Source organism: Dipteris shenzhenensis, chromosome 19 (genome assembly GCF_047967505.1).
Source record: "Dipteris shenzhenensis isolate YYH24624 ecotype China chromosome 19, Dip_SZ_1.0, whole genome shotgun sequence".
Taxonomy (NCBI): Eukaryota; Viridiplantae; Streptophyta; class Polypodiopsida; order Gleicheniales; family Dipteridaceae; genus Dipteris; species Dipteris shenzhenensis.
Window position 1 is genome coordinate 39,068,460 of NC_141614.1, and position 17,935 is coordinate 39,086,394.

The 17,935-nt window shown below is 41.4% G+C and overlaps 1 protein-coding gene across 2 annotated transcripts; it reads right to left on the reverse strand.

The window, feature by feature from the left end:
• Positions 1-793: 793 nt before the first annotated feature.
• Positions 794-3,685, reverse strand: LOC147890453 (pentatricopeptide repeat-containing protein At4g13650-like). 2 transcript variants are annotated; one of them, XM_087390124.1, is made up of 2 exons: positions 3,183-3,685; positions 794-3,059 (listed from the first exon to the last, which is right to left on the reverse strand). In XM_087390124.1, exons 1-2 carry the CDS (start codon positions 3,261-3,263, stop codon positions 891-893), a joined length of 2,250 nt encoding a protein of 749 aa, XP_087246250.1. In that variant the 5' UTR covers positions 3,264-3,685; the 3' UTR covers positions 794-890. The 2 variants fall into 2 exon arrangements, with proteins under 2 accessions (XP_087246250.1, XP_087246251.1); XM_087390125.1 differs by having other exon boundaries at positions 794-1,648; positions 1,784-3,685.
• Positions 3,686-17,935: the final 14,250 nt, after the last annotated feature.

The following is a 17,935-nucleotide window of genomic DNA, read 5'->3' on the forward strand; positions in this document are numbered from 1 at the left end:
GTTTGACTTGGAAAATGGAAAGGACACAAGTTTGTTTAGGTGGTATTTATGACTCTCTTAACAAGAAATGGGTGAGAAGATATTGGGTCCCTCCTTATGCCAAAGCCCCGGAAGACCTGCCTCATCTTTCCTGAATTGCAGATTTTCTAAAGCTGTGTGGCAGAAAGTAGTCAGGTGTATGCCTTTCAATTACACGATGATGTTCTTAGGGGATGTTCCACCTAGATAGAAAGGCCTTGGGTAAGCCTGGTTTTATGGTTCATTCAATTACAGAGAAATGCCATGGTGTATAATAAGGTTCTTTTCATTGGGTGCATAACATTCTTTTATAATGGACTCCCGAGCCTGGAGACAGCAATTAATGAGAAGTCAATCTTAAAAAGGACATGGCCCTAGCTTGTGAACACTTTCTGGTGACAAAAGACATGGAATTTGCCAGAAGATGCCTACAGCAAAAGGGTTGATGATGATTGACTGCTACACACCGCTTCACTGTAGGGTTCTCTGATGCTGTATTTTTTGTTATGGCTGTTTTTTACTACTGGAAAACTAGCTCTCAGAGCTCTTGTAAATAGTGCTTTGACAGTTAATATTTTTAAGTAATCAATAAAAATATTCCTCTTTTCTCTGCAAAAAAAAACAGACATGTGCAGACAGAAGGCCTCTGTGTGTGTACACATACATAGTCACATAGTCACATTAGGCACATTGTCACATTGTTTCATGGTTCATGTTAACCACAAAACATAAGATCATGAGCCATTCCCACAAAAGTATATGTTAGGGAGGTAATCATCATCTAGAAGTTTCATTTATAAAAGTGTCAATTTAGAGTTGTGTAGAGAACTTAACATTCATCTACAAATGCCTCAAAGCATTTCCGTACTAAATTAAGAAGAGATTTCTAGACTTCCAAAGGGAGCATCTGCATAAATGTTAGACATCAAGACATAAGCTGCAGCATCCTTTTCGTCTAATTGAAGTGCATGTTCAAAGGCCAGCCTTCCAAGCTCCACATTACCCCACTTAAGACAAGCTCCCAATACAATATGCCACACCGCAAGATTAGGTTGGAAAGGCATCTTTCCGACCATTGCTGCCGCCTCGTCCAATCGTCTTGCACGGCCAAGGAGGTCAACCATGCATGTGTGGTGCTCAATAGTAGGACTGATACCATATTCTTTGCTCATGGCCTCAAAGTACTTTCGACCTTTATCTACTAGACCCACGTGACTGCAGACAGTAAGGACACTAAGGAATGTAACTCCATTTGGCTTTACACCCTCTCCTCTCATTTCGTCAAACATCTGGAAAACAATATCACTTTCTCCTAGCTGGGCATAACCTGCAATTAATGTACTCCATGAGACGACATCTCGAGCTGGAAGCTTGTAAAATGCTTCCATCGCTTTTCCAAGTGATCCACATTTTGCATACATGTCAATCAAAGTGCCATTGAGAAAAAGATCTCTTTCCAACCCCATTCTGGCAATCTCTACATGTATTTCTTGGCCCTTGTCCAACGCTCCTGTGTTGCCACAAGCTTTCATGCTGCAGACAAATGTGACAGCATCCAGAGGGACACCTTCGAATTTCATCTCTTCAAAACAGGTCAGTGCCTCCTCACCAGTCCCATGTTCAGCATACCCTGCCATCAGTGCATTCCATAAGACAACATCTCGTACTGGAAGTTTGTCAAATACTTCCTCTGCTTTTGCAAGCAACCCACATTTGGCATACATATCGACCAAAGTGCTGCAAACAAAAAAATCTCTTTCCAAACCTTTTCTGATAATCTCTGCATGTATTTCTTGGCCCTTCTCTATGGCTCCTATGCTGCCACAAGCTTTCAAACTGCAACCAAACGTAACAGCATCAGGAGGAACACCCTCCAGTTGCATTTGTTGGAAACAATTCAGCGCTTCCTCACCAAACCCGCACTCAGCATATCCCGCAATTATTGCAGTCCACGATGTTGCATCTCGAAATGGAAGCTTGTCAAACAAGTCCCATGCTTTTGCAAGAGCGCCACATTTGGCATACATATCAACCAAAGTGCTGCCAACAAAAGGATCTCTTTCCAACCCCTTTCTAGTAATTTCAGCATGTATGTCTTGGCCCTTGTCTATGGCTCCTATGCTGCCACAAGCTTTCAAGCTGCAGACATATGTGACAGTATCCGGAAACACACACTCCAGCTGCAACTGTTGAAAACAGTCCAGCGCCTCCTCACCAAGCCCGTGTTGAGCGTACCCTGCTATTAGTGCATTCCATGAGACTATGTCTCGAACCGGAAGCTTGTCCAATACTTCCTGTGCTTTTACAAGCAGACCACATTTGGCATACATATCAACCACGGTGTTGCCCAGAAAAGGATCACTTTCAAAACCTTTCCTGGCAATCTCAGCATGTATGTCTCTGCCCTTGTCTATGGCTCCTACGCTGCCACAAGCTTTCAAAATGCACACAAATGTGATACTATCCGGATACACTCCTTCCCATTGCATATGTTGGAAACAGTTCAGCACTTCCTCACCAAGCCCACATTGGGCATACCCTGTCATTAGTGCATTCCAGGAGACTATATCACGAACAGTAAGCTTTTCAAAGACTTCCTGTGCTTTTGCAAACGAGCCACATTTGGCGTACATATCAATCAAGGTGTTGCCAAGAAAAAAATCACTTTCCAAACCCTTTCTGGCAATCTCGGTGTGTATTTCGTGGCCTCTTTCTCCATCTTTGAGCCTGGCACAAGCCTTCAGAAGGGCCGTAAACGTATACTTGCTAGGATGTACAGAATCCTCTTGCATTTTCTTGTACAAGATGAGGGCCTCATGCGATTGCCCACAGTCGATATAGGCCATGATGAGAGAAGTCCAAGAATGCTCCTTCGGCTCAACCAGCCTATAAAAAACCTGCAGGGCATTCCACATGTTTCCACATTCCCCCAGAATTGGAACAAGGTAGTTCCCCAGAGAGCTATGAACTTCAAGCCCACTTTCGCACAGATTAGCATGCAAGCGCTTGGCATATGCTAGGTTTTTCTCTTGTCTACACTTCTGCAAGATGCAAATAGAATTATCAACCGAAGGGAGTTGAGGCATCCGCTCCAAAGAATTGAGAGCCTCCTCTAAGCTCAGCATCTCCCAGCCACGAGGTTTTTGTGCTTTAGCCGCGCTCACCTGTATTTCAGACCTAACGCTGGCCTTGCAATTACTGAAACTCTCCACCAAGCCAGGATCGTCACATCTTGACGAAGCCATTCCCTTGCTCTCAGACTCCTTTCTCTAAAGAATACTTCCACCCAACCTGGACTGCACCAGTTGTTAAACCATGGCTAACTTAATGTTTAAATCTGGGGCGCTGTTGAAACGCACAATTGTCCAAAATTTCCACAGCTTCATGTGTGCCAGTAATTACTGGCACCCGTAGTTGCTGTTTCGGATGTCCCATACGTGAAACACTCTTGCCATAAGGGCTCTGTGCTTATCCAACGTGCGAGAAGGATGAAAATCAAGCGTCGGAGGTGGTGATTACTGAAATGTGAGGTCGAAAATTTGGTGATTCGAAGTGTGGGATCAGAGAACTGACTTATAACTGGACTGCCTCTCAGGCTGGGATCCCATGGAGGCTCGGGGGAAGCCATCATCGCGCTGTAAAGCTGGAGGAGGAGCTCGCCCGCCGATGGGAGGCCTGCATTTGATGTAGGGAAGCTCTTCATGCCGATCTATTTACTTGGCCAAATCTAATTAGGAAGGTTCTTAAGTTTGGCCAACTCTAAACAAGATTTGGACACGTCTCTCACATCTTAAATCTACGGTCTTCAAAGCTCTCTTCTCTTCTCTTCTCTATCTCTTCTCTATCTTCCCTATCTCCATATATACATACATACACATATAGGAGACGTTTAAGAAGCTAGTGACATGGCAGGAGGATGGTGGTTCTGTGAGAGATTGCAGGTTTGGAGAGAGGAAACCGATAGATTGGAGGTTCGGGAAGAGAGATGTGGTGAGCATTTAATGCCCGTGCGAAGCACAGCTACAACACTAGTCTCCATCCTCCCTTCCCCCCCTTATTGCGAGGATGCACACAATTTTGTGTAGGGTGCTCTCACATAGCCTCAATCTCCATGCAACCTTCCTTTCAAACCTATTAGTCCTTGTCCCCATCACACTGGCAAATCGTAAGTGGAGACTATCCCCCTGCGTGTGTGACGGGCAGACTGTGCATGGAGACTGTGCACCCCCTTGCCTGTGACGAGCAAAACTATGTATTGAGACAGTGCCAACAAATCTGTGCTAGAGCTAAGGGCGGCATTGACGATGGCATTGATGTGGGGGTACCCCAAAGCACCCCCTAGACCATGTTCAAAAGATGGTGCTGCAAGCGAAGAGGCCATCACTTGCTAATGGGCTAGCCCCATTAAATGCCACCCCTCCTTCGAAAGTTGGGCTAGGGCGAGTACAGAGATGGCCTCTCAGGGTTGGCTAAAAAGGTTGTCTTTCGAAGGTAGAGGCAGATTCACCCCTTGGTAAGCCTTTTCCACTTGGGAAAGGGTTACTTGATAATGTCCGCCTACCATTGCATTCACACATCTTGCCCACCAAGCAATGTTTGGCCAACCACATCTGCATTCATTGAAGCAAAACCGATGCATTGATTTCAAATACCTCACATTACTTGCAACCCAAGAGGTTGTTGACGATGGGCATTATGATACTGCGGGAATATTTCGTTGTTAGACTCTAATTGGCCCTACACAGAGCACCAAAGGGTGGGTGAGCATATCTAGCCACCGAAAGCAATCTCCCCAAATGAATCATGAGGTGTTTGTCCATGTGACTTGTTGCTAGACAAATTGCCATCGGGCGTTCAAGTTGTTGATTTCCAACTGCAGAAATTTGATTGGCCCTCGTGACATATTCGACATGTCCGCCTCTTCGTTTGAACCCAACCTTAGGACAAGTCATTCTCAATGTCATTTGGCATTTAAATGCTAACATGTCTTGATTTCAACACTTCCCTTGTTACGGTAGGTAGCCTAAAGTGAAGTTTTGGATTTGTGAGCTCTCTTTGAGCACGTATACAATTTTAGGCCCTTGATCATGAATTGATTAAAGGCCTACAATCATACACCTGGCTCGAAGAGACTTTCAAATTTTGGGGGAAAAGCACTCCTTCCGAATTTGAAAGTGCTTTAGGGATTGTTGCAATCTATATAAAGTATACCAATGACTGCTCTTCTCTTCTTTGAGAATATCCTTGCTTTCGAGCTTTTGGAGGGAATTGAAGAGGGCCCATGCCTCTAGCATATTCTATGGATTTGTACACGCCATATCTCTCATCCATGATGACTTACCATTAATGAACAAAGACGATCTTAGAGGGAGAAAGCCTATGAAGCATGTAGTATGACACAGCCATGCTGGCAAGAGATGCCCTGCTTGCATGTCGCTATGGGCTAAAGGTGGTGATGGAACTCAAGAAAGCAATAGGAGTGGAAGGCTTGGTGGTAGTGCAGGTTGTGGATATCCTTAGCGTAGGGCTATCTTGTGCAAATGAATGTATTTTAGGGTTTCTAAGCCTACAAATTTGTCCGATATGCATGCTACATTAGCCTTTTGTTTCACATGATTGACGACATCTTGGACATTACTTAGTTGTTGGAAGAGCTGGGAAAGACAACATGCAAGGATCTGGTGGATAGAAAAAGCTACATAATCCAAGCTACTAGGTCCATAGAAAGCCAAGCAGTTTGGGGAGAAGCTGCTTGTGAAGGTGAAGGATGAGCTCTCAAGCTTCGACTTGATTAAGGATTCTCCCCTACTAGGCTTGGTAGAATATATTACTCATAGGAAAAATTAGTTGGCGTTCGCATTCCTTACTACTTTTATGCAAGTTGCTTAGCCGACCAATCTAGATTCGAAGATGTAAGATGTCCAACTTCATGCTCACATATACTCTTTGTGAGCTAAAGAGTTCCATAGATGTTGATTTCTATCGGGCTAATCCGTGCACATATATTAAATTTAAGTCACAGAATGGCATGGAACAACTAAGAAGCTCTCCCTAAGTAGTGTCATTGCAGCCAATGTTTTTGAGGTGATCTTAATATATTATGTATTACGAGGTGAACATACCTAGTTATGATGAGATGGATTTAGCACTGGGTCATCTTTTTTTAGTACTCACTTTGTGGAAACGTGCTCATTAAAGAGAAGCTGGTCAAATAAGACTCCGAAGCAACCACTACAATATCTTGCAACAAAGAACTTCAAAGTTTTGCTAACCGTGTCACTTATAAGAAGCCAAACGAAGAGATACACCAGGTAGAGTTTGAAGCTAGCAATGTGGCAACACGTTCGAATCATGGAGGAGATGGGGGCCTCCCTTCCAACAAATAAATTCGGAGTTTTGCTAAGCTTGCCACTAATCCATATATATATGTGTGTGTTTACGTATTGTACATAACTGGGGTTAAGGCACAGTGGCCTGTAACCCCCACAACCTCCTACTTAAACACCATTGTGCCTTCAAGGGAGAACAACAGAGCAGCTCCATGTGCCATGAATGTTAGTGTGGACAAAGAGCACAAGTCAGAAACCTCTAGTTTTACCAGTTGCTCATGTAAGTACTTTAGAAGCAGGATGCGAACACTGAATCTATCCTTATAGGAATCGGGCAACAGTTCTGACTATGTGCTCTAGTTGCAAGACACCAATATAGCAATAGTAGCTGACACATTCTATGGTGGGATGAAGGTGAACAATTGTGATTCTATCAACCTCTCAGCTCTGCAAATGGGGAGAATGAAATGGAGATGGGGAGAAAACACCTTTGAGAAAATTAAACTTTGCTTTCAAGAAAACATTGCATTTGGTCATGATGGGATGGAAGGTAACTTTCCCCTCTAGCTAGGGTCTTTTATATCATGCTTTTGTAGATCGATCTCATGTTTCTACCTTGCCTTTTGAAAAATCCTTCAAATCTCTCATAAATTATTATGTGTAGCCTGAGTAAGCTTCTACGAGGACTCCATGGTGTTTAGCATATATGCCACATACAACTTCAACAAAAAAACTTAAAAAATGAGCTATAAGATTGCATGTCAGTTATTTCTATTGTAACCTAGATTGGAAACTACATCAAAAGCCAAATTATTCACAAAGGAGGAAGAAAACCACGGGAAGGAAGGGAGTGGGTTATTATGCTTCCAAGAGGTACATTAGAGTCATGTAGAATTCAGGATCAGAGTCTACATGAAGGTACCATCTCCACAGGAGTGTAGTCTGATCAAAGAATGTCCTGCTTCGCTTGGGATCACATCAGAGAGCATAAATAAGCTATTTGTCTCATTTCTTCTTGACATTAGCCATCGCTTGTCTACCTTCAGGCATTCTTGACCTAGCAAGATCTTTTTTGGTCAGTCCTAACCAATGAGTTGCACTTTCAGTTGATTGCTTAGAGTTGATATGATTGGCATATCGATTGATCTTTCACCCTTTTGAAGCTAAGTGGCATGGTCGCTTATATAAGTCTAATAATCAAACATACAAGAGTTGGGAAAGCATAAGGCGAGTCTTGTGAGCATCTAAGTCAGGGTCAAAGGACATGTCAGTAATCTAGAGGAAAAGAAACTCTAAAGCAAAGGAAGTCAAGTGGCAACTAAGGCTTGCCTAAGAGATGAATCATCGCCAACTAGAGCACAATCACAAGAAATTTTGCCCCTTCAAGTCTTTATGGTCCTTTTTTGTTGAAATCTCCTGACAGAACCAAATTTTGGCAATGACCCAAACAACTATACACGTGAACAAGTTGAAGTGTTTCTGTAACTCAGACCCTTGGTTTATGCCCGAAAGGTATGTGATTCTAACAAAACATGGGAGGTAAGGTATTCTTAAGCACATTAGCTTCTGACATATGACACAAGAATAACAAGTTCTTGTGTGGTCTAGCTGTCACAAATGAGGCCTATCCCACTTTATTACCATTTTAAACAACCAATTGGTTTATAATTGGTTTAGAGTGGGAATTCGAAACCCATCCTAAACTAGCCCGTGTGCTAAGCGCGTTGGATTCTACTCTCCTCTCCACATACACATCAATATTTGACAAGAATTTTATGTCAAGGCTTCATTTGAAAAGAAAAGTCATAAGGGTATGTGAAAAAGTGGTTGGTGTGTGTGAAAGACAATGATATGGTTGGTGTGGAAGGAAAAGGTCACTTGAAACCTTAACAACCTTTCCTCAAGCTCAAGAGCTTCAAGTATGAAGGCCTCTTTTTTTCTTACAAAAAGGAACTTTATGCTTGAAAAAAACAAACAATGCTTGAAAAAAAACCATACAAATCTGCAATCTGAGAGGCACTAATTATGGGGAAAGAAAATACAACAAGAACTGGTTGTTAGGAAAACTAGCCCATAATTTCCAAATAACCCGCCTTGCTGCGTACGGAATCTCTAGAATAGAGGATAACAATCAAGGTGGAGGTGTGTACATCTATTGAATACCTCAATCAGTAAAATATAAATGTTGCTTTCAGGCTAAGCCTTGTTTGACATCACAAGGTTACAATAGGTAACTGATATGTTCCAAGCAGTGATGCAAAAATTCTCTTCCAAAAACTATCCTTTGGCAAAGGCACAAGGCACATGTGAGAATGAGGTGTCCAACCTATGCAAAAAAAACATTAGGGGCAACCTTTAGCCCAATGGCGAAGTTAGAGCCTTCTCCACGGTTGCCTAGTCTAATATTTGTAGGTTTAAATTTAATGAATTTCCATTAAAGTTGAACATAATTTTCTCACATAAGCTTCAAATTTAGACCTCCAAGTACTCAAATCAATTGAAATAAGTCATCTGGACCCATGTATAAGGTCTATTCTAGCTAATAAAAGACGTGTGTATGAATTTAAAGTATACTTGAACCGATTGCCCCTCTTAGTTTTTACCCGGATCGTATGCCTCTATCTTGAATACCCATTGGCCCTAGATCTTGTAGGCTAGATGATTGGAGAAGGCATGACCCTCCTCCATCATCCAGGCAACCATCCCTTGGGTGAAGTTTCATTGCATCTTTTGTGTGTTGGCAAGAATTTGGAGGGCACACATCTAGATCCTTTGCACTGCTAGGCAGTCCCAGAGACAGTGTGGGATCATCTCCAACACTCTATCTATGGAACAATGGAAAAAACCATCTACATATATCTATTTAACTAGGGGCCAATGGGGAAATTTTACACACCATCATCCAAAAAAATAGGAGACCTTCCATGGCCCGTGGGTTCAACTAGTTTGAAGACTTGACCAAAAATGGGAATAACTTCCTCGGGAACTTGTTGCTCCACCCAAGGAAACTCTCTTGAGGATATAGGCTACGACCTCTAGTTGAAGGAGTTGGCCTATGCAAGTTATGTATGAGAAGAAGGTCATTTCCTCCACCCTATCAGAGTGGCCTACTCATCGATTCCAAAACCACTCACCTAGACCCCGCACAATCTCTTGAGGATCCTAGAACTCCCATAACCTTAGGTGTCACCTCACCCCTTCCTATCCTGTCAAGACTAGAACTGGGTCAATAGTTTGCTCCTTGCCCAAGTGGCCCAATTCCCCGATCTTCTACTACTCCAGTGAGTCAAGAGCCTCATCAACACCTAGGTCCCCCATTGTCTTGAGACAAAGTCTCCAGGCTCCACTTTGTAAAGTCTCTTGCAAAGCACCCTGATCCTAGAGAACAACACGTATGAGTGAGGGGGATCCGACATTGCACAATCCCTACCACCATGACTCTAGGATTATTGCATCGATCGATCTTCACCATCTATGTGCTTGCTCCTCTTAGATGAGAGAGTGCTACCCTCATGCCTCTGCCTCCTGGTAGGTGGCTCCAAGTCCCAAAAGACCTTGCTGTGCTACTATCCCACTAAGCTTGCTCGATGTGTGCTCCTGCCCCAACATGGTCCCTCCTAAACCTAAACCTTCGTATGCCATATGAGTGATTATCTCTCAAACTCCCTTTGGCACATCGGATCAGACCAAATGAGTCCTCCAAACAAATGCTGCCAAACCCTATGCAGGTTTCTCATTAGAGGGGAGCACTTCCCTATGAGGAGAGCCTCTAAAAGCATCCACCTATGGGACTATTTCCATTGACCTCATGTACCAAGGGGGTTAGTTCTGATAATCCCTCAATGAAGCAATATCTCTCAAGTCTTGGAGCTTGGGGGTGAGACCACATACCACTAGCTTGCCCAAAAAGGGCTCTAATCTACAACTTGGGATGGATAATACCAAGTCCTGCCTATGCCTAGGATAGGCTGCCAATTGATACAGAATCTAGTGTCCTCGTACCATCCAAACCTATCCATAAGAAATTGTGCACTAGGTGCCTGAGCTAACCCATATAACCCATGTGAAAGTATTGTTGCATCTGGATCCTAATCTTTTATTTTGGAGATTCTCTCTAGCCGTGCTTTGGACCCAAGCATGCTTATACACATTTTATGAAGGGGGGGAGAAACACCCCCCCTTAGGACTATTGTTGGGGGGTCCTAAGGGGGCTAATGACATGAATTAGGCCCCTCTTGGTGGGGGTTCAAGGGCAATGCCCCCAAAGCCAAAAGTACATGACAATTGGTGCATGAGTTGCCATGGTCAAAATTTATAAGATAAGGGTGTGGCTCACATAGCAAGATAGCAGTGGATATATTGCTTGTATCTTGTTGGGAGATAAGAAAAATGTAGGACTGGTTGTTTCTCCATGGACATAGCCCATAATGGGTGAACCACATGTATTGGTGTCTCTCTTTCACTTTAATCTATGCACTTTTTGTATAGTGTATTCTACACATTCCACTTCTCGTATTGTTGCTCTATTATTTCATAGTTTCTAACAACTAGTATTAGAGCGTTTGTTTGAGCAACACCCATTTGACTCGTTTGGAAAGAGGTTCTTGGTTTGAGTGGGAGCAATGATAGAAGAAGGTAAGTTCAATATCAATAAGTTCAATGGCAAGAACTACCAACATTAGAAGATGCAAATTGATGATTATTTGTACCAGAAGGACCTTTTCTTGCCATTAGGTGGGATCACAAAGAATCCTACGAAAATGTTAGTCGAAGAATGGGAGGTTCTTGATAGAATGGCTTTAGGAATGATATGATAGTGTTTGGCAATGTCAGTGGATTTTAACATTCTTGAACACAAGACGACAAAGGACTTGATGAGCATGATGGATACATTGTATTAAAAAACCATCAGCTTCTAACAAGGTATTTCTTATTAAGCATCTATTCAATCTGAAGATTTCAGAAAGTGGGTCTTTAGCTGATCATTTGATTTAGTTCACTCTGAGTACAAGACAACTAAGGTCTATGGGCGTAAACTTTGATGATGAGGTTTGATATCTCCAAATTTATGTTCTTCGCTAGTTAAAATGACTTCAATCAAAACTATTTTCACTCTTGTGGCTATAGAAGACTCGGATCGTGAACAATTAGATGTGAAGACATATTTTCTTCATGGGGATCTAGAGCATGAGATTTATATGCAGCAGCCATAGGGATCTGAGGTCAAAGGAAAGGTAGAATTGGTATGTAGGTTGAAGAATAGTCCATATGGTCTAAAGCAAGCTCCAAAGGCATTGGTATCTGAAGTTTCATTAGTTTATGGAAGAATAGGGTTTCTGTAGATGTCATTCAGACAACCGTGCTTATTCTCAAAAACTAGAAAATGGTAGATACATGATCTTGTTATTGTATGTTAATGACATGCTTATTGCAAGATCTAACATGTAGGATATAAATGTGCTCAAGAGAAAGTTGACAGATACATTTGCAATGAAGGATTTCGGTGTGCTGCAAACCAGATCCTTGGCATGAGAATAACAAGAGATAGGAAAAATTACAAATTGACATTGTCTCAGAGAGAATACATTGAAAAGGTATTGGAAAGGTTTGAAATGCAAAATACAAAAAATATTTGTACAACTTTGGTTAATCATTTCATATTATGCAAGGATCCGTGTCCCTTGCAAGACACAGGAAGAGATTGACTATATGTCAAGGATTCCATATGCATCATCAATTGGTAGCTTGATATATAAAATGGTATGCACAAGGCCAGATATTGCACATGGTACTTGTGAGTAGGTATATGAATAATTCAGGTAATGGTATGCACAAGGCCAGATATTGCAAATGGTACTTGTGAGTAGGTATATGAATAATTTAGGTAAAGGACATTGGATGGCTGTAAAGTGTATTCTCAAATATTTGAGAGGTATGATTGCTCATGCATTATTTTTTAAAGGTTCAAACATTTCTCTACAAGGATATGTTGATTCAGGTATGGTAGGTGATAAAGGTGAAGAAGGAGCACCACTGGGTATGCTTTCAGTGTAGGTAGAACAACAATAAGTTGGGCTTTAAAGTTGCAAAAGGTTGTTGCACTTTCTACAATAGAAGTAAAATATGTTGTAGTTACAAAGGCTAGTAAAGAGATGATTTGGTTGCAGAGGTTTATGGAGGAAATTGGGAAGAATCAAGAAAATTGCAACTTGTATAGTGATAGCCAGAGTACTATTCATCTAAAAAAGTTTCAACCTTCCATCTCAAAAAACATATATAGCTCACATATCATTTCATCCGACCTATTTTGGAGGATGGTCATGTGAAGCTCGAAAAGATACACACTAGCCAAAATCCTACAAACATGTTGACCAAGGTGGTAGCGCGGGAGAAGCTCAATTTCAATTAGTCTTCAAGAATGAGAGGAACAATATGAGAGATGGCCAGATCCAAAGAATTCCAGTGAGTGTAGTAACGATGGAGTTACTATGATCAATCTCCAAGTGGGAGATTGTTGTATATGGAGCTAGATCTTTTCTTTTGGAGGTTGTTTCTGGTCATGATTTGGACTCAGATATGTTTATACCCATTTTATGAAGGGGGGTGTAGGGGGGGCAATGCCCCCCATTAGGATTGTTAACGATGGGAGGTTCCAAGGGGGTTCAAAGACATGTATTAGGCCCCCTTTGGTGGGGTTCAAGGGCAATGCCACGATGTTGCTCCCTTGGTAGGAAAGTATACTACTTGTATCTTGTATCTTTTTTCTTGCTGGATTTACTAAACATATGATTGGTTATTCATCCATGGACATAGTCCACACTAGGTGAATCACGTATATTGGTGTCTCTCTTTCTCTTCCATTTTTTGTGCTTTCTATATAGTATATCCTACACATTCTACTTCTTGCATTGTTTCTCAATTATCACATTATTCCTAACAAGTACTAATATAAGGATATATACAAAGGCTAGTTTGGCCAACTCCAATACAAAATATTGCACCTCACACTCTCTAATATTGGGGAATCTACTACTTTGTTGAAATATTAATGCCCATCCAACAATGAAAGTATCTCACTGTGCACCTACAAAATCCACCAAAATCCAAGTACAACCCAACAATCCTAGATATCCTGAATCTCCTAACTCATGATGAGAAAGCAAGTGACTTGGTCCAGTTTATCTTGGCTTTATTGCCACCCCTTCCCCACAACCTCTTCCTTTCTCATCATCATGATCTCCCCTTCTAGTTGTCCCTCTAGATTCTCCCTCAGCATGTTGGGCTTTATCCAAGCTTTAACCATATCTTAGGGCTATTCAACAAGAATACATATTAGACGTTAGTACATGTTCTAATTCTTCAATTTAAGCATTTGATGAAGAACAAATATATCTAGTTTGAAGAGCTTGCATCAATAAAGTGAACAAAATCCCCCTTTTTGGCCAACATCTCAAAGAGTGCCTCCATACCTTTGTGATATACATAGATATACCTTCATATGTATAAGTCCTTCCCATTTTGATAAACCAAATTTTACAAGGCTACACGTTAGTTCAAATCATTTAGATGCTAAAAGAGGACAAACATATTCAAAGAGTACAAAGAATACCTTGAAGGAAGGTATCCCTACCTCTGGAGCCTAAGTGGTATTTGCCAATTTATCCATTGTTGGTCAATCTCCTTGGGCTTGTTCTTCATCTCCTTCTTGGCTTTATTCTAGTCATCTAGTAAGCCCAAGACATCTTGCCATCTCCACACCTCAAGGCCTTATGAATTTGACTCTTTTGTCATTTAAGGACTTGAGAAAATTTACCCAACATTAAAACTAATCCTGATGGGGATTTGCAGTAGTATTATTATTTTTGTTTTAAAATGAAATTTTAAATGCTTGAAAAATGTTTTATAAGCCCAGGAGCATTTTAGAATGGATTCGGACATAGAATTTCATGTACATACTGATGGTTCCAATTATGCAGTAGGGAGTGCATTATGTCAACTTGGAAAACACAACAAAGACCACCCAATATACTTTACAAGCAGACAGCTAAATGATGTGGAGGTGAATTACACCACAACAGAAAGAGAAGCCTTGGCAATGATCTACAACATGAAGAAATTTTGACATTATCTATTGGCTACTGACTTTATCTTCTACATAGATCATCAAGCCTTATTATATCTTGTGAATCGACCATGTACCAAAGGCCGGATCACTTGATGGCTTCTACTGCTACAAGAATTCAATTTCAAAATCATGGTGACAAAAGGAGCTCAACATTTCATTGCCGATCACATGTCACAATTGAGGACAGGAGAAGAGCTGGAAGGAATAGAAGATGACCTACCAGATGCCACATTATTTCAAATAGACGCTGTGCAGACATCATTGTGTACTTAATGGTAGGAAGACCACCTCCTAAAATGAAAGCAATGGATTCTAGGAAACTAATTCTAAAAGTTGCACTCTATCAAGTCATTGCAGGACAACTATACAAGATGGGAAAGGACCAAGTTTTAAGGAAATGTGTGATGCTCTGTAAGGGCTTTTCGTTATTTTGCCATACTTATCTTTCTCCAATTCTCTGCTTTTATATGATGCTATGAATTGACAAATGTATTCTGTCATAGTAGGTATTGGTAAGAAGAATTTTAGCTTCTAAAAAATACTACCTAGTCCCTTTGATTTCCAAAAGTTGTAAGCATCGGGTGACATGGTGAACGTTGAGACTTGTGGCCATAGAAGGTGTATTGTTCCATCTATTGCTAGCTCTTTGTTGGCCTAGTCATCAAGGTGTTTCTGCACCTGCATCCTGCATAGTCAATTGCTCTACCTCAATTTCTTTTACCTCTTGGATCATTTGGTTCTGTGGCATATCTTCTTGGCGTGTTGCATTTATTTGCTCATTAGTATCACTATCCAGAACCACTAGCTGTGGTCATTTTGGTGTTGACCTCTGGGTCGGTGATTCTGGACCGTGTCCTTCTTCAGGTTGGTGATTTGATGAGGGATGTTGAGGTTGAGGCTTGGGCCGTTTGGCATGGTGTCACTTTGTTGATGGCATTGTAGGCCTTTTCCCCATCTTATTGGACTGTATTTACCCTAGCATTGCACACATGAATCAAGTCCTAGATTGACAGTGCCAATATAGTGCCATGTGCTAAGAGTGCCTATTTATTTTGTGAGTGGCTAATGCATTTTACTCTTTTTGTGATGAGGGTGCCATGTATGTGGATCAAAACAAGTATCTCTTGGAGCTTTTATTTGTGCAATTTATTCATGGTGGTGCTCAAAACATGTGGGTGCACTATGCCTGACTAGTAAGGGAATCATAGGGCAGCTAGGACATCTCTGAGCCTTAGGTTAAAATCGATAGAAACTACCTATATGTGCAAAGGCGTACATATGCTAGTGAGTGCTCGTGATACAATCTAGTCCTAACTATGGAAGACTTCGGGTCCCCAAATCTTCACTATTGTCGGGATGGCTTGCATGTTGATGTAGTAGCACTTCCATTCATTGTTGTTGTGAACTGGACTCCATCCAGTGTTTCTAGCGGTACAGCTCCGATGGGATTCATTTTTTTGACTCTATAAGGTCCTTGACCTAGAAATTTGAGCTTGCCCTTATGATTGTACAACAGAACCAGGTCACCTTCCTTAATATCTTTGTCTTTAAGGTTTCTATCAAACCATGCCTTCCTTCTTTGTTTTTTCGTTGTCATGGCATGGTAGGCAACTAATCTGGTCTCTGTATGGTTCTCTAATTGGTAGAGTCTTTCTTTTAGTGATGCATGATCTCCCATACATTATTGTACTACTGTGCATAGACTAGGTATTACAAATTCTAGTGGGACCATAGCTTCAAGGCCGTACACCAATTGAAAAGGTGTATTTCTTGTACTGACCTTGAGTGTGGTTTGGTATGCCCATAAGGCTGCATTTAGTTTCTCTTCCCAATCAAAAAGATTTGGTTTTACTACCTTGGTGAGGACAATGCATAAAACTCTTACACTCCTTGGTAGAGTAAAACTACAAGACTGGGCTCAACATATATCCTTGTTGCTAATGAATTATGTATCCACTACACATAATGGCAAAAGCTACATTGCCCATCTATTGGCCATAATAATTGGGTTTGCAATAGAGCAAGAGGAAGACTCTACACCCCTCTCAACACAAGATATAAAGGACTTTGAAACATTGATATTATCACCAGAATGGGAATTAGACCCTCCACCTACTCTCAGTGCAGATAACACGGATGGGCAATAATCCAAATAGATTCTAGAGAATGACAATGTGGAACTCTATCAAAGAATACTACAACTTAGTTCAGTCTTGCTCCCACAATAGAAGGACTCGAGTGTGGAAATCCAAGAGGATACCATGCCACATAATGACTTTGCAAGAGAGCCAGATAGCATGCCTCTCAAAGAATCACAAGTCACCAACGTTAACAATGTCACATGCATTTCCTGCTACCATGGCGTCAAATGAGAAAGAAAGAGAAATGGAAAGACAAATGCTCCCATCACTCCAAACCAAGTTGCAAAGTGCCGAGATTGAAATTATTAAGCTCAAGGAAAGGATGGCAGAACAAATGCAACACCATCTCCTTGCACAAAATGCTCTAGCAAAAAGTAGGAAGGATTCCCTACAAGTCATAGTTTCTCTCCAAGAAAACCACCTACGGCTATCTTATGCCTTGAACCAAAGGTGGAGTTATCCCTCTCCCATATGCAAGCCACTTGTGATGATATCAAGAAGGAAACAGTGCACTTAAATGAAAGATTACTACTTAAAAAGGATCAGCTCCATGCCACATTAGACACAAACAATGAGTTCCAGAACAACCTCAAAGAAGGTAAACATCAAATTCAAGCACTAGAGAAGGAATGCATGGCATCAAGAGAGATACTTGTGCACACCAAAGCAGAATAGGATGCTCAAGAGCAAGAGATACTCCAACTCAATGTGCTTAATGATCAATTTCTAGGGCATCCAAAAGCAGCTCAACAATTCAATAGTCTAAAGCTTGCATACACCTCCACATTGGGTAAGTATAAAGACAAGTATATGGAGTGGCACAATCAAAAGGCAATAATTTCCAAGTTGGAAATTCAACTACTAGGTCAATTCGATGATGATGCAGAGGGGTTAGCACAAGATCTTTTCGTACAAGGCATCACTAGATTATACCAAGAGCTTGTTGCAGTCCTCTAGCAAGAGGATCACCTTGAAGGAAGAATACACATACTTTGGAAACACTTGCAAATCAAAATGTCACATGTAGTATTTGGTCTTGATTGGAATAGACCAGTAAGCCCTAAGAATCTTCGAGATCTATGCCAGCATATGGATGAAGACGAGAAGAATGTGTTCTGTCTCTCAATGCATGCAAATCTCATACGGTTAAAGGCTAATGCAATACTGCTATATGAATGCTTGATGGGAAGCCCCCCTCTTTGGGTAGTAGCCAGACTCCTACCCTTACTGCAACAATCACCAGCAACTTCCATGGGATATAACTCCCAGAAAAATCCAACATTAAAGTTGTCAATGCCTACTGGAAGCAACAAGGAGCTGCT

What these genes read in the sequence shown, in the direction of transcription:
- LOC147890453 (XM_087390124.1), bottom strand. Translation starts at nt 3,263, where the DNA reads ATGGCTTCGTCAAGATGTGACGATCCTGGCTTGGTGGAGAGTTTCAGT. An exon ending in GCGTTAGGTCTGAAATACAG is followed by an intron (nt 3,060 to 3,182) that starts GTGAGCGCGGCT and finishes TGCATCTTGCAG; the next exon opens with AAGTGTAGACAAGAGAAAAA.